The sequence below is a fragment of the Stenella coeruleoalba genome (assembly GCF_951394435.1).
Source record: "Stenella coeruleoalba genome assembly, chromosome: 21".
In the NCBI taxonomy this organism is placed as follows: domain Eukaryota; kingdom Metazoa; phylum Chordata; class Mammalia; order Artiodactyla; family Delphinidae; genus Stenella; species Stenella coeruleoalba.
In genome coordinates this window covers 26,738,908-26,754,394 of record NC_137167.1, presented here as the reverse complement: position 1 = coordinate 26,754,394, position 15,487 = coordinate 26,738,908, and the positions used below count along the sequence as shown (strand labels likewise).

The 15,487-nt window shown below is 43.1% G+C and overlaps 1 protein-coding gene across 1 annotated transcript in view; it reads left to right on the top strand.

Moving 5' to 3' along the window:
* Nucleotides 1-15,487, top strand: part of CSMD1 (CUB and Sushi multiple domains 1) — a gene marked incomplete at its 3' end in the record, with an annotated part of 609,346 nt that overhangs the window by 532,603 nt on the left and 61,256 nt on the right. The window contains exon 46 of the mRNA XM_079909493.1: nt 2,800-2,985. Coding sequence (XP_079765619.1) covers nt 2,800-2,985 — 186 coding nt within the window. The remainder of the gene's footprint in view (nt 1-2,799; nt 2,986-15,487) is intronic.

Below are 15,487 nucleotides of genomic sequence, written 5' to 3'. Positions count from 1 at the left end.
TTAAAAAGTTATCTAAGGAATATCTGCCATGTAATAGTTATCATGCGGAATTTCTGGATGAATGAATAGATGAATGAATACTGGATTTTAGCAGAAAACTGCCGTTATCCCATAAGCCTGAATTTATAAGTCTATGAGAATTGTTCCGTCTATTCTTCATTGAATCAGAAGTGTAAGAATTCCATTTTTAATAGAGTGCCAACCTCTGTTTTGAGCTGTGCCACATAGCCTGATGTTAGGACACTCTAGGGTCTAAAACCTACAGCTCGAGGCCAAAAAAGATTCCCAGTTGTTGATAGACAACATGAAGTGGGACCTTCTTAAGTCCTGGGAATCAGGGTTCACTTGTGCAATAAGCTTCCAGATTTAACAGAAGTAGTTATAAAGCTGTTCTGTTTTGGCCTCCTGGGTCTGAATCCTTTCAAGGTAGGGTTTCCTGTGTGCTTGTAGAATGGATGTCATCTTTCCCATTTAACCTGCCAGAGAAATGTCATTTCATTCGGTGTTCTCCCCAGATGAGAATTGTAAGGAAGCAGGACGCTGGGCGCGCTTCAGTGAGTGGCAGAGAAATTAAGGTTTGCGAGAATGAACAAATGATTATTAGAGCGAAATCGCAGAGAAAATGGTGAGGAGACAAGACATTGGCAGGCAATACTCTGAGATCTTGATCGTAAAGGACATTTATTACATTCAGTAATTTGAGCTGAATATTTTGCAAAATACTTAGCAGCCTTCACACTGATACATTGCCTTGGCAAAGCAACGGCTTTGGAAAGCCAAAGGTTATAATTCAATTATTTTCAGTACTTTGTCCAAAATGATGTCCATATGTCTATGTTTTTTTGTTTTCCATTTGCAAATTTTTATTATGCTTCTCTCTCTCTCTCTCTCTCTCTCTCTCTCTCTCTCTCTCACACACACACACACACACTGTATATTTCAGGTGGTTGAAATAGCTGATCATAAATTTAAGCACAAGAGAAATTTTAGAGCTTGGCTTTTCCCAGAAGTTTGATTTTTATCAGCACTACATTTTCTTCTACTCCTCTGATAATTTCCCATTGCATTCATTGAAGATTTTGATAAAGAAAAAATAACAAAGACAACAACCAAAACACTGACACTGAACCACAGGTGGCCTGGGCTCCTGTAGAGCAGATGGTGGTCTCACTTGGGAATCAGGTCCGTTCTCCAGCCCTACGTGTTACTTTTTCTTGTTGTTGTTGTTTTTTATAAATTTATTTACTTATCTATTTTTGGCTGCATTGGGTCTTCTTTGCTGCACTCGGGCTTTCTCTAGTTGCGGCGAGCGGGGGCTACTCTTCGTTGCAGTGCACCGGCTTCTCATTATGGTGGCTTCTCTTGTGGCGGAGCACGGGCTCTAGGTGTGCAGGCTCAGTAGTTGTGGCTCGTGGGCTCTAGAGCATAGGCTCAGTAGTTGTGGCTCACGGGCTCTAGAGCGCAGGCCCAGTAGTTGTGGCGCATGGGCTTAGTTGCTCCACGGCATGTGGGATCTTCCTGGACCAGGGCTTAAACCCATTTCCCCTGCATTGGCAGGCAGGTTCTTAACCACTGCACCACCAGGGAAGTCCCCGGCCGCAGGTTTTAAACAAGGTAGCTGTGCTAACCCAGGCAAGTCATTTTATCTTTCTCTTCCTTACCTGTAAATTGTATTTTTATGTAAACTCTTTCAACCAATCCTTCCAGCTTTATCATACTGTGTGTATATTCTCATTGTAATCTGTGGGAAAATCTTTAAATAATCTAAATTTAAAACCCATGATGACTTAAAATCCATAATATCTTAGGTTTTGATTGAGTAAAAGAAGATCCTTAATTTAGTGATTGCAGAGCTTCCCTTTGACAAGAGCGCCTGAATTGGGTGTGTTGTTGGGAATTCCTTCTTATCCCCTTGCATTACTCTGTGTTCCTTACCGTAACTTATTTAACTTGAGAATTGTTTTTGTTTGTTTGTTTATCTCGTAGCAGATAAGTCTGGATCAGAGCTAGCAAATTTAAGAAGGAAGTGCTCATATTGACCTCTCCCTCCATCTTACTAGTTTTTAAAAATTCCTTTTTCATTCACACCCCTTTCTTGCCTGACCTTTTCACGTAAAAGCTAGCCTGCGTATCTCTGTAGGACTGAGCCTTCTGTTCTAAGATCTCCCCTTAATTCCTTAGTTCCGCAGACCTGTTTTCTGACAGATAGTTTATAACTAATACATTTTATGGCAATAGATGCTTTGATGCTCTTAGCTAAGGTAATATTTGCCGTTTAACAGAATTTCCTGGTGCTTTAAGGAAAATGAGTCTTTGGCGAGTTGGTGGGCGGGAAGACTTAAGCTGGGGGAGGGTTTTGAGACCTGAGGTGGGCCGTTCTTTACTCTGATTCCTATGAAGTCTCGAAACCAAGGGATCAATATGGTGATACATTTGTGATGGTAGAGATATTATTCTATGCTTTCTTTCTAGTATTAAATAAAGTAGAACGCATCACACTGTTCTCTTGACCACGGCCATATGATAAGGCGTGTCCATGTGATTAAACTGCGTGAGAGCTGTCAGACATACCTTCTAGAATAATAAATTTAAAGATACTGTATTTTGACCCATTTTCCATTGTTTCCCATTCACTCTTAAGACCCTTACAACTTTGGAAATGTGCATACTTATGACACACGTGAGAAATGCAAATATCTAACAGTTTTTATACATCTTTGAGATGAAAAATAGAAAAAGAAAAGAGGAAAATTTCATAATCTGTCAGAATAACCCTGTGCTTCCTTCATTTCTTTTCAGCTGTGTCCTGTGGAATCCCGGAGTCCCCAGGAAACGGCTCATTCACGGGGAATGAGTTCACGTTGGATAGTAAAGTGACCTATGAGTGTAACGAGGGCTTTAAGCTGGACGCCGGTCAACAGGCTACAGCTGTGTGTCAAGAAGATGGATTGTGGAGTAACAGGGGGAAGCCCCCAACGTGTAAAGGTAAGTGTTCTAACGCTCATGCCCGACTTTGCAGATCTAAAGAGGAACAGAACGCGCTGGTGAGAACTCTAGGCTCCAAAGTGCGAGGTCCTCTCCCACAGCGTGTGAGGGCTCGTCTCTGGCAGTGTGGTCATGTTAACGCCAGTTTATTCCATATCAGCCACTCTGACCATTTACCATAAGCTCTGCAGTCTTGAAGGTGAGTCATATGGAATCATGTTGGTTCCATCAGCACCTAGACCATGAAATTTACACAGCACATCCTGACTGTGCTGCCGTTTTCACTTTGGAGGGATGCAGTCAAGAGGATATGGAGAAATGAAGCACTCTACACAAAACCTTAAGACGTAATTCAACACGAGCTTCCTCTGCATCTCCCATCTCACTGTAAGTTCCGTGAGGTTCAAGGCAACGCCCAGTCTATTTTTTTATCACCCGTTCTGCATAACACACTGATGCTCAATAAATATATCACTGATTTGTGAAGTGGGGTAGGTTTTCTGGAATGCTATTTACAGTATGTAATAATATTCTTAAAAGGGTCAAAAGTTTGGGTTCATTCTCAGACTCGTCTTAAAAAATAATAATCAAGTCCATAACACAAAGCCAAAAAGAACGAAAGTTGACACACACACACGCACACGCACACGTGTACATGCCCACACACACAATTTATACCAAGAGTTTCATTGCTGCTCTACAAAACTGCCTCAAATTGGAAATAATCTAACTGCTTAGTTTCTAAAAATTGAAAACTACATAGTATTTCTACATATACAATATTTTTGCTCTTAAGATATTTGCAAAATAGATCTCATGCGCTTCTATTATAATATTAATATATTGACGTTTTTGTGTATAGTGTTTTGGTCATGTTAAAATTATTTGAACATTTTAGGTATGAACATATAAATGTTTACAAAAAATAATCGACTTTCCTCCATACGTTTTATTTTCCTTGCCGTCATTTTAACCTGTTTTTTTCTTTTTTGCAAATAATTATTGCATTCCTGAGAGTCAGTAAGGCACTGTTGAGACAATCCCTACCCCTCAACTCCTGGCAACCACTAATCTTTTTACTGTCTCTATAGTTTTGCCTTTTCCAGACTGTCATATAGTTAGAATCACACAATAGCCTTTTCGGATTGGCTTCTTTCACTTAGTAATATGCATTTAAGGTTTTGTCATGGCTTTTCATGGCCTGATAGCTCATTTCTTTTTAGCTGAATAATATTCCATTGTCAGATGAACTACCGTTTGTATCCATTTACTTGCTGAGTGACATCTTGGTTGCTTCTAAGTTTTGGCAATTATGAATAAAGCTGCTATAAACATCCGTGTATAGGTTTTTGTGGACATAAGTTTTCAAATCCTTTGGGTAAATACCAAGGAGCACGGTTGCTGGATTATATGATAAGAGTATGTTTAGTTTTGTGAGAAGCTGCCAAACTGACTTCCCAAAGTGGCTGCACCATCCTGCATCCCCACCAGTGGCTGCACCATCCTGCATCCCCACCAGCAGTGATGAGAGTTCCCGTTGCTCCGCACCCTCACCAGCATTTGCTGTTGTCAGTGCTCTGGGTTTTGGCCCTTCTAATAGGTGTGTAGTGGTGTCTCCTTGTTTTAGTTTGCATTTCCCTAGTGACATTTGATGTGGAACATCTTTTCATATGTTTATTTGCCATCTGGAGGCTGGTCTCCAGAATTCCAAAGCAGGTGGTTTACAGTGGCCAATAAGTGGATTGGCGTCATAGAAATTCAACACAAGAGTTAACTACATGACAATTGTGAGAAAAAAGAAGCACAGCATAGCTTTTTAAGTCCTGATTTGAGGGTAGAGAAAGAGAGAAGCAGAATTTCAGAGAGAGGGAAGCAGACAACGTGTCTTGGATTCCACCAGTAAAGTGTGTGAGGGCTCTCCTCTGGGCACAGGGCAACCAGGGAGTTGCTCTTAGGGGGAGGCCTGCACACGCCCTAACTCATCCCTGCTCTGCCAGGACATCCGCCTGCTCATCTGCACGGGGCCTTAGACAGATGGCCTGATGTAAACACTGTGGGGAGAGGTGACAGACACAGAGGAAGTAACGAGTGTGCCTGGACTGGGGTCAGTTTTTTTTTTTTTTTTTTTGCGGTACGCGGGCCTCTCACTGCTGTGGCCTCTCCCGTTGCGGAGCACAGGCTCTGGACGCGCAGGCTCAGCGGCCATGGCTCACGGGCCCAGCCGCTCCGCGGCATGTGGGATCTTCCCGGACCGGGGCACGAACCCGTGTCCCCTGCATCGGCAAGTGGACTCTCAACCACTGTGCCAACAGGGAAGCCCCGGGTCAGTCTTTATGGAGGAGACGGCGCTGCCACAGAGACTGAGCTTGTTCTGGTGGGATGATAGCGATAATCAGAACCACCTTTCTGAACGGTAACTCTAAACATTTGTCTGTGTTACATCATTCAATGATAACAGTAGTCCTCTGGAGAAGGTATTGTTTTCTTCATCTTACTGACTTAATACAAAGTAAGTAACTGAGACACACAAAATTCACAATTTGCAACCAAATACATTTGATTGGTCATGTCATAAAAGCGTCTGGAGAAGTGTTTGGTTATAGTCGAAGGGCCCTGCTGGAGGTCCCCTGCTGCCACCGGTGAAGCTGTGCGGTGAGTGTTTGGCTCGGTACTGATGCTTTGGGCGTCACGAAAGCACAGTGGTTGTGACGTTGCCAGGACCTGCCTAGGGATGCGCTGCGCTGTGGTGAGCCAAGGCTGTGCGTTCCACTGGCCACAAAGAGGTAGTTTCAGGATTAAATAGATCTCATGGTAAGTGGGGTTAGTGTAAGGAGAGAGTATACGAGAGTCCCCACAGTCCTGAGAAGCGCCCAGAGATTGCAGCAAAAGAGGACACAGAAGAGAGAACAGGAGCAGAAGCCAGGCCGTGCGTCTGAGGATGCTCTGGGCTACCCACATGCAGGGGGGGATGGAGCTCAGGACAGCAGTCTGGACACTCCCTCAGCCCCTCCTCACTGCCTCTCCTCCTCCCGTCCCACATTCATTACATCGAGTCCCATCACCTCCACCCAGGAAGCACATCTGCCCACTCAGGTCACTTCCATGCACGCCAAGTCACCTCCACCCACACCCATGAAATGACCCCCACAATCTCCTCTCACAGCAGCCGACTCATCTTTAAGCATATGAAAATCACAACATGACACTTCGCTGCCTAAATCCTCCCAAGAGTTCTCATGGTGATTAAGATAAAATTCGCAAACTCTTTATTGTGAACTCACTTCTCCAAAAGGCAGATATTATGGAGAGTCCGCCTGGGAACGTGACCCAGCTGGTGGATGAGTCTGATGACTATTAGACGTTTAGGTGCTCACACCACATGGATGGTAGCTCATGTAAGACTAGTCTTGGACCCCTGTATCTTCCAGGCTGGATTCCCAAAGCCTTACACAAATTAACCCATTTAATCCTTATGAGGAATGCAGTTTTGGTATCACGTCACTTAGATGCAAACCAGGAGGAGATGGGTTAAGGTGGCCAGACTCACAGACAGAGTCGCCAAGTCAGGATTTGGCTCCAGGAAACCCGAGCAGAGAGCCCTGTTCCTGATCTCTGTGCTGTTCTGCCTCTTGGAATTGATTTCTCTCATGATTTGTCTTATATGTTATAAAACCGAGACCAGAGACAGAAAAAAAAAGGTGCGTCTTTAATCTAGCATGTAATTCATTCCAAAAAGTATTCAGTAGCTGATGGTCGGGGAGGGAGTCGCCTTTTGTTTGAGGATCGTAGCAGAACCAAATGATTTCAAAGACAACGTATATTTATGTCTAAAATTTTCTGGAGAAATCAGGAATGAGAGGCCTTTGGCAGTTCAAAGGCAAATATTACATCAATTAAGAGAACTACTTCATGTTTACATAAAGCATAATATTATAGCACGTAAGGTGGCTTAATTTATACATAGATTTGATTTTTTTCTGTTTTAAATGCACATCTAGATGTACAACAGCTTTAAAGTTATAGTGAAAAAAATTAAATAACACAATTGCTTTTTACATACAAATGAGGTTCCCAGGCTGAGAAATACATAGTATGTTCAGTTAAATGATTCAGTTAAATGGGAAAAATCAATTTGCATTTTAAAACCTTTTTTGATACTGACTGCTACCTGTTCAGTAGGACAGGAAAATATAACATTTCTAATAAAATGAGAAATCGACCTTAAATTTTCTGAGTATCATCTCAAACTTTCAAATATTTTCCCCATTGTTTATTAGACTTTATAAAAGGAAGAAATGGACAGTTCATTAAACTTCCCTGGTGTTCAAAGGCTGGAAAAATCCATTTAATTTTTTGAGGGGGAGTTGTTTTTTTCACTTAATTTAAATTAAAGAAATTGAGCCGAGTAAGCGTAAAACTTTACCTCTGAGTCAAAAAATTTGGTTACTATTAACTTCTGAGATGTATATTTCCAAAAGGCCAATTCCTATGTTGGTATGACAGTTTCATAAGTTTCTTTACCAACTGAATAATATGTAGATCAGTACACTGAACCTCGAGAGATAAGAAACACTTCAGCTTTGATAAGTAGTAAATGGAAATGGTAAATAAACTGAGCTCATTTCACCCTCGGGTTTACTAAAATGAAGGTTGTAATAAATAACTGTTTCAGTCTGAATACGGTCCACAGTCATACAAATCTCCAAGGCAGATGTGTGAGCCTCATTTCTTTTCATTTTAATTATTTACTGAGACTGGATTTGGATCATTGAAGATATGAGCCATAATAGAGCCGTAATAAAGCAAGGGAGAGTTATTGGTACAAATGTCCCATGTCTACTAGTTGGACAAATGATGAGTAGATATGGATCACGTCCTCTGCATTCAGGAGAAAACAAAACCATTAAGATCACCTTCCAACAACAAACAAAATCAAACTGAAATCCCAATATGCAGAGGCCTTTTTCTTTTGCAGCGAAAGCTATTAGAGAAGCAAGTTTGTCGTTAATAATTTATTAAGGACCTACTATGCCCTGCGCTCCATGAGTACTTTTAAGTGATTAACTGCAATGTGTATACATTTCAGGAAAGAAGGAGCAAGTTAAAATAATATGAAATAGCTTTATATAGCCTGTAAATAGCCCGATCATAGAACATCTAAGATTACACATAAATTATCTGTCTATTTACACATATGTATGTCTGTACTCATCTACATGTAATATATTTATACATATAATCATATATAATACACATGTACATGCGCATACATACATAAGTAAATTATACACATACATATTTTTATATGTGCTTGCATATATGTGTGTTTGTATTATAATATTATAAAAATGTTGGGGATATATATTTATCCCCTTAGTCCCTCAAAAAATGGCCTTACAGTACTTATGTTTCTTTATTAACTATTTCTATTTTCATGGTATAGTTCAGGTTATTCTTTGCATTTAACACCTGGACCAGAGTCATTTAATCATAAATCATATTGTTAAACCACAGCGTTATGAGACCAATTATGCACCAGCATTGTTGAGTTTCTCTCTGTGCCAGGCACTGTGCAGAGCGTTTCACATGGGTTCCATCTTTGAGTCCCTGTAACAAACTCGAAGCACTGTTACTATTGCCATCCCGTAGGTAGGAGCTACTGACCAGAGGCGTGAGTGACCACCCAGGGCTGCAGGGAGGCCCATGGCAGAGTCAGGCCCTCTGCCGCCGGCCCCGTGGCGCTTGACCACTGTGTCCTGCACGTGCAGCTGCTGTTAAGGGTCCTTCTTGCCTATACTGTGCATTGACAAGAGATTTCAGTTAAGATGTTAGCAAAGCTGATGAAGGAAGGCCAGGCCACCCCGATCTAAATGCATAGTCATCGTGCAAACTACAGATGCATTTCTGAAAGTATATAGTAAAGCTCAAAAATAAGTGTGAGATGTGAGACACTTACCTCTGTCTTCCAAGGCTGCGATCAGCTATGAAAACACAGCCTAGACCAAAGGGTGGTTTAATTCCTCAGCCGGCAAGACGGGCGGGTGACCCAGGGGGAAGTGCCCCTCCGCGCCATCCAACCCTGTCCGCAGCCTGCTGAGATCTGCCCCTGTGCCGGGGGAACGGAGCACCTCAGGGTCAGGTGTTCATGGATTCCGGGTGCCGCACGACCCCCACGAAGCGGTGAGTGGCTTGGTGAGCGCCGACCGGGTCCACCTCCTGGCCGTCCGAGGCATCACTGCAGGGCGAGCTTGTGCTGCTCCCGCTTTCTGGGAGCATCAGATGGTGACAAACCTCACTGTCGTACGTCCTGTGGGGACAAAGTGTTTTAAGGCTGTAGATCACAATTGTGCAAACTTTTGACGTCTTTGGGGATTGTAGTGCTTTGGGGGAGTTAAGCTATTTAAAGGACCCAGAGTCTGTCATTTCAGATGTGTTTTTGGTTCATTATTTTCAGGGCCAACTATATAATCTTCCCATCTCTTTTATTTCACTTCCAAAGATTGAACACGAGTTCGTCCAGCTTTCTGTATTTTAGTTAGAATTGTGAACTGAGGGCTCCCCTTGGCTCCCCGATAAATATGAGAAAGTAAAGTTTGAACAGAACACTCGAAGAACGGTAGATACAGGGTTTGTGGTACTGAGGTTCTCTGTGGCCGCTAAGCACAGGACTGCATGAGTTATCCCTCTCCACGTTTCATCGCTAACAAACAGAAGCTGCTCAAGGGTGGGCGTAACTTTGGTTCATGGTGGAACTTTATAAAGATTTGTGACTGAAAGAATGAATGAGTGAGTGAGACTCTCTGTGACGCGGTCTGACGTTATTTAACTTTCTCTCCCTCTTTTCCTTGTTTATTCTTCTGCCAAGCACCTGACAGCCGCTCAGTGCAGGGCCATGGCCTCTGGGGACAAGAGCTGCGTGGAGGCCCCTCCTCTTTAAGGCCCCTTGGAAGACCATTTATTACTAGTTTGAACGAAGACGTAATGAACTAAAGCTACTTGCAGTGAAGTTAGTTCCGAAAACGCCCCCAAGTCAGAAAGGCAAGCTCATTGTGGGATTCCCTCTCTCATTCTCTTTCTACAGACACACAGACACTCGGATTGGAAGTACTGTTTCCATCCTTTCCAGGGCTTTGTTTAGACTCATTTTGTGTAATTATAAAATGAGCCATATTATGTAATTTTAGAAATAGATTTCTTATGGAACCTAGATTATAGAATTTGCGAAAAAATTCTGAACAGTATTTGCCACTTAGTATCACTAAGTGGATGAGGTTACTTCAATATGGGTCTTGTTGAAATGAGGTTTCACCGCTGGTGTTTAGGCTTCGTTCGCTATTTCAGTGTCCCGTGATCTGACTCTGATAGTGTATATTTATTGTCTGACCCCAGAAGCAAAATGACAAGGAGCCCAGGGCAGAAAAATATGTCCGATCTCATAAGGGCTTGGAAACTTCACAAGTGGAAAAGGTAGTCATCACAAGAATAAGCAGAAGTCTGGCAATCCCAGGATGCTGGGAAGATAAGTGTTATGAGAGTCTAGGTTCAGGCAAGAGTCTTGGAGGAGAAGGAACCAGGAGTTCTAAAGTCTCCTGACTTTTTAAGCCTGTGCCTCTGAAATGCTGATGTCTCTCAGGTGAGCCTGTAAGTTACACCCTAGAAGTTTACTTCAAAACTCTATCCGTCTACCTACTCTTATTCTAAATAACTCATAGCTAATCATGCTAATCATTTGGCTAAGCTCTGAGGTAAAAACATTCATTTAAAAAGAATGTTTACCTTTAAGAATTCCAGGATCTCAACCCAGCCCTTGTGGAAGCATTTCCTCACAGGGAATGTTTGTTGAAGTTAGACGGCATGGAATGCATTGAAGTCAGCACGGTGCCCTGGGTTTCCCCACTTTATGCTCCTTATTTACCGAAGCCAAAGCAGCTTGTTCTTCCGCTTCCCATGCACCAGAACTAAGACTAGCTGTGCCCTTCCCCAGCCAGTGATGCAGACATTAATGACACACTGAAAGCTGCACTAGGTTGTGAATGCAAGTAGCTCTGAGGCTGGCTGAATCATTTTACTCCAATGGCGTCGGATCATAATTTTATCAATCTAATTAAATGTGCTTGAACTAAACTTGGTAATAAAAAGCACTTACCCACATTGAGTGTGATGGGGGAATAGCTGCATTACAAAGAAAAGACAGTTGCATCCCTGCATCTTGGGGCTGATTAGAATATCACAGAGATTTATGAGCAGTATCTGTAATTTATGAGAGGGAGGCCAAAGGGCTTTATTTATGGTGGCAATGCTGTCATTGTCTGAATATCTTATACAAAACAACCGTTAGCCTGTCTGGTTCGCTACTGACAGGATGACTAATAAATCAGGATCACTCACGGTAAAATGAAAAGCCAACCTCTCTCAAGTAAAATGTGAAATATTCTGTGTTGTCTTTGAAACATTCACAAGATAGAGAAACTGCATCCTTTCTGCACAGAAACTTTCTTGTCTGTGCTTTCAGTAGGTCTGATCTGCGGAGGAGTATTTAGGGATTTTTAATACAAAACTGCGTCGTCACCCGAGTCAGCCCTTAGTTCTGTTAACCATGCGACTTGGGAATGGTCGTCCGCACATCTTCTCTTGAATTTTTTGAAATAGAAGAAAATTATTCCATTAGAGTTGTTGTGTTTTTTTTAAGGTGATAGAAGATAATCTATATTTCTGTTTTAAAAAGTTAGGAATATGAGGTAAACTGGCAGACGGAGCAGTCTGTCGACTCAGCTAAACCTGCTTGTTATGGAGAACATTTAATTTCACTACACTGGACCCTGCGATTGATTCAGTTACAACTGTCACAAGTACTGGTTTATAACATTTATGTAAGCAAAACGCTTTCTTTTGCTACATTTTCCAGATGGACCGGTATTTTAAAACATTCTTTAAAAATTGTCATTACTTACATATTGGTGTGCCCAGAGTTCTCACTGATTTCATTGGTGCCAGTTGTTTTAGTCATGTACAGAATAAGTGCGGTTGTCAAGCTGTGGAGGAAATGGCAGCCTCAGAGATGCACAGGTCGGGGTTCTAACCGTGGGGGGGGCCCAGCTTACTGGCTGCTCCATGAAATACAAGTAACAGGACTGCCCATGCCCTCTCTCCCTGTATTGTTGTGAGGGTCACTCAGTGTAAAATTATATATACATTTATATAGACAATGTGAAAAGGGTGTTTTTTTAATTAATTTATTTATTTTTATAAATTTATTTATTTATTTTTGTCTGCATTGGGTCTTTGTTGCTGCACGCGGGCTTTCTCTAGTTGTGGCGAGCGGGGGCTGCTCTTCGTTGCGGTGCACGGGCTTCTCATTGCGGTGGCTGGTCTTGTTGTGGAGCACGGGCTCTAGGCACGCAGGCTTCAGTAGTTGTGGCACACAGGTTCAGTAGTTGTGGCTCGTGGGCTCTAGAGTGCAGGCTCAGTAGTTGTGGCTCACGGGCTTAGTTGCTCCGTGGCATGTGGCATCTTCCCGGACCAGGGATCGAATACATGTCCCTGGCATTGGCAGGCGGATTCTTAACCCCTGCGCCACCAGGGAAGTCCCAGGGTGTTTATTTTTGAAAACACTAAACAAATACAAGCCGGTGGAAGCAGCAGTACTAGTAGCCACCCGTGACTTCAGGCAACTGGGCAGGTGCACAGGGAAAACCCTGAATTCTAGTGTGAGAGGTTTTTGTTAGGAAGAATGAAGTGTTTTCTCTAAACTGTCAGCGCAGTGGCGTGCAGGCTGCTTTGCTGCCTCTGACGGTAACTCAGCTTTGCCTTTGTGAGTCCTGAGGGAGGCGCACACGGTCACTGCGGCTGCGTCTGAGGGGCAGGGCCGGCCCTGGACAGAGCAAGAGCCCTGCAGACGCAGATTCCAGGGCCCTGCCCCCTCCCTGGCGGCCCCCGCGCATTCCCGTCTTCCTCCAGTGATGACCCCCTTGAATCTCTGCTCTGGTTCTCGCTCAGCCTCATGTAGTCTATCATTCCACTCATTTTTCAGGTTTGCCTTATTCTGTTACGTCTGATGTCATGAAATGAAAACGTCTCTATCAAGTAAAATATTCAGTTCTATGTACACACTCATTGCAGCTCCCTAAGTGTGGTATACACCTGCTTTCCTCCTGTAGCCTGGGATTTTGTTCTCTTTTCTTTTTTTTTCCCCTCAAAGTATTGACGTTGTGGGAAGAAATTTTAAAAAATAAGAATCCAGCAGAAGCACTCCAGTTTTCCTAAATAATCCCCTGTTAAACTTGTATGCACTGATTTATATAATCTTTTATATTTGTGTGTTGTATTTATACAATAATATGGATATATACATACATAATTTGTATATGTGTATATGTGTGTGTGTTTATATATGTGTGTGTATGTACATAGGTGTGTGATGTGTGTGTGTACATATATTTTTGTGTCACAAGGCAGCAGATTCTTTCACTGGCACTTAGTTTAACTGTTTCAAGTTTTGTTCTGAAAAAAATTTTTTTCAACTTTCACTTTTTTCCAGCCTATTTTTTTTTTGTTTGTTTTTTTGTTTGTTTTTTTTTTTTTTTTTTTGCGGTACGCGGGCCTCTCACTGTTGTGGCCTCTCCCGTTGCGGAGCACAGGCTCTGGACGCGCAGGCTCAGTGGCCATGGCTCACGGGCCCAGCCGCTCCGCGGCATGTGGGATCTTCCCAGACTGGGACACGAACCCATGTCCCCTGCCTCAGCAGGCGGACTCTCAACCACTGCGCCACCAGGGAAGCCCCAGCCTATTTTTTAAAATTTATTTTTTTATTTTTAAAATGTATTATTCTCTCTTGAAATACAATGCTCTCTGTGGTCATCAGGCCATCACTTGATTGGTTTTGCTCTGGCCATTAATAATGTGTAGAAAACCTGGAAACTACAGAGAAGAGTAAAAGAAGAAGAAGGCATCTGTACTCTCACTGGCCACAGACACCCCATCGACCCTCCTCACAGCATCCCTCTTGGTTTTTTTTCACCACTGAGGTCTGAAGCCCACGTTCCAGGGAATCCTGGGATTGTGTCCTTGTGTGTGTGTGGGGGGGGGGGGGGAGAGGTCCTGGTGCATGTACCATGCTTTCTCCCGCTCACATACATGCACAGCAGAAGCCACAGTCCTCTGGGCTCATACGGGGCTTCTCCCTCAGAGCATCCTTTCAGAGAAAGCCTTCACTGTGAGCATGTTGAGTCTCTCATTGATCCAATCGAGAACGATTTGCTGTAACATATGACTTAAGATTGAGTATGTGTCATACTGGGGGAAGGAAGGGTGCTCCCCCGAAAGAGAGCTGGGTGCAGGAAGCAGGGGGCAGCCGGCAGTGCACCTGGTGGAACAGGTGTGGTGGGGAGAGTCACAGCAGTTGTGTCTTGGCAGGTGGCAGAGGCTGGACTCTCCAGAGCCTTGTCTGCAGTGACCTCAAACCGGGGAAGCGTAACCCTAAGGTATGCAAGTTGTTTCCAGGATCTGTCAGAGGGGAAAGTGAAAGGAGACCTATTTCCAAACCCGAAACCTCCATATTCACTCTTCCTTCGGATCCAGCTGCCAGAGCAGACTCTCCAGCACAGGGCATGCCTCCTCTCAATCCTTCTCAAACTTCTTCACAGAGAGAGGCCTGACTCACAAACAGCGCATTTCCACAGCACACCTGATACCCTGGTTTTATTATACAGGCACAGGCTTTAAAATGGGGTGGTGTTGGTCCAAGGGAAGACAGACCAATGGCAGAGAACACAGAGCCCAGGACAATATTGGTTGATATTTCGACAAAGGTGACGCTGCAGCCCAATGAGGGAAAAGACAGAGATCTTTTCAGTAAATGGCTCAACTGGATATTCATATGGGAAAGTGAATCTGGATCCCCGCCCCACAGCATAGACAAAATCAGGGCAAGATGATTATAGGCTAAAGGTGAAAGGTGGGACATAAAGCTTCTGTGAAAATACAGCTTCCCCTTTTCCACCAGCCCACCTGCATGAGCCTGGGTCAGGTAAAGACTTTGCAAGCTCACAAAATAACCTGATAACAAAGGGAAAAGTAGATATATTGGACTGCGTTAAGTTTCAGTACCGTTATTCTTCAAAACACATGTTTGAGAGCCTGATAAAGGCAAACTTAAAAAGGGTAAAGATATTTGAAGAATGTGTATCAAACAAAGATTGTGTAAAGAGTTCCAGTGAGAAAAATGCAGAATATCAAATAGATGCCACTACATCCCACATCAGAATGTATAACTTTATAGAATAAAAGGACAGGAGACCTGGCATCAACAGAAATGTTAAGTCACTGGAACTCTAATACATTGCTGGTAAAGGTGGTAAGTTGACACATTCTCTTTGGGAAAATGTTTGGTAGCGTGTCCTAAAGCTGAACATATCTTATGAGCCAGTAGTCCCTCCCTAGAAATATACCTACAGGTTTGCGTAAGGATATTCACCTAAGGACATGCTCAAAGCTGCAGTTTGTA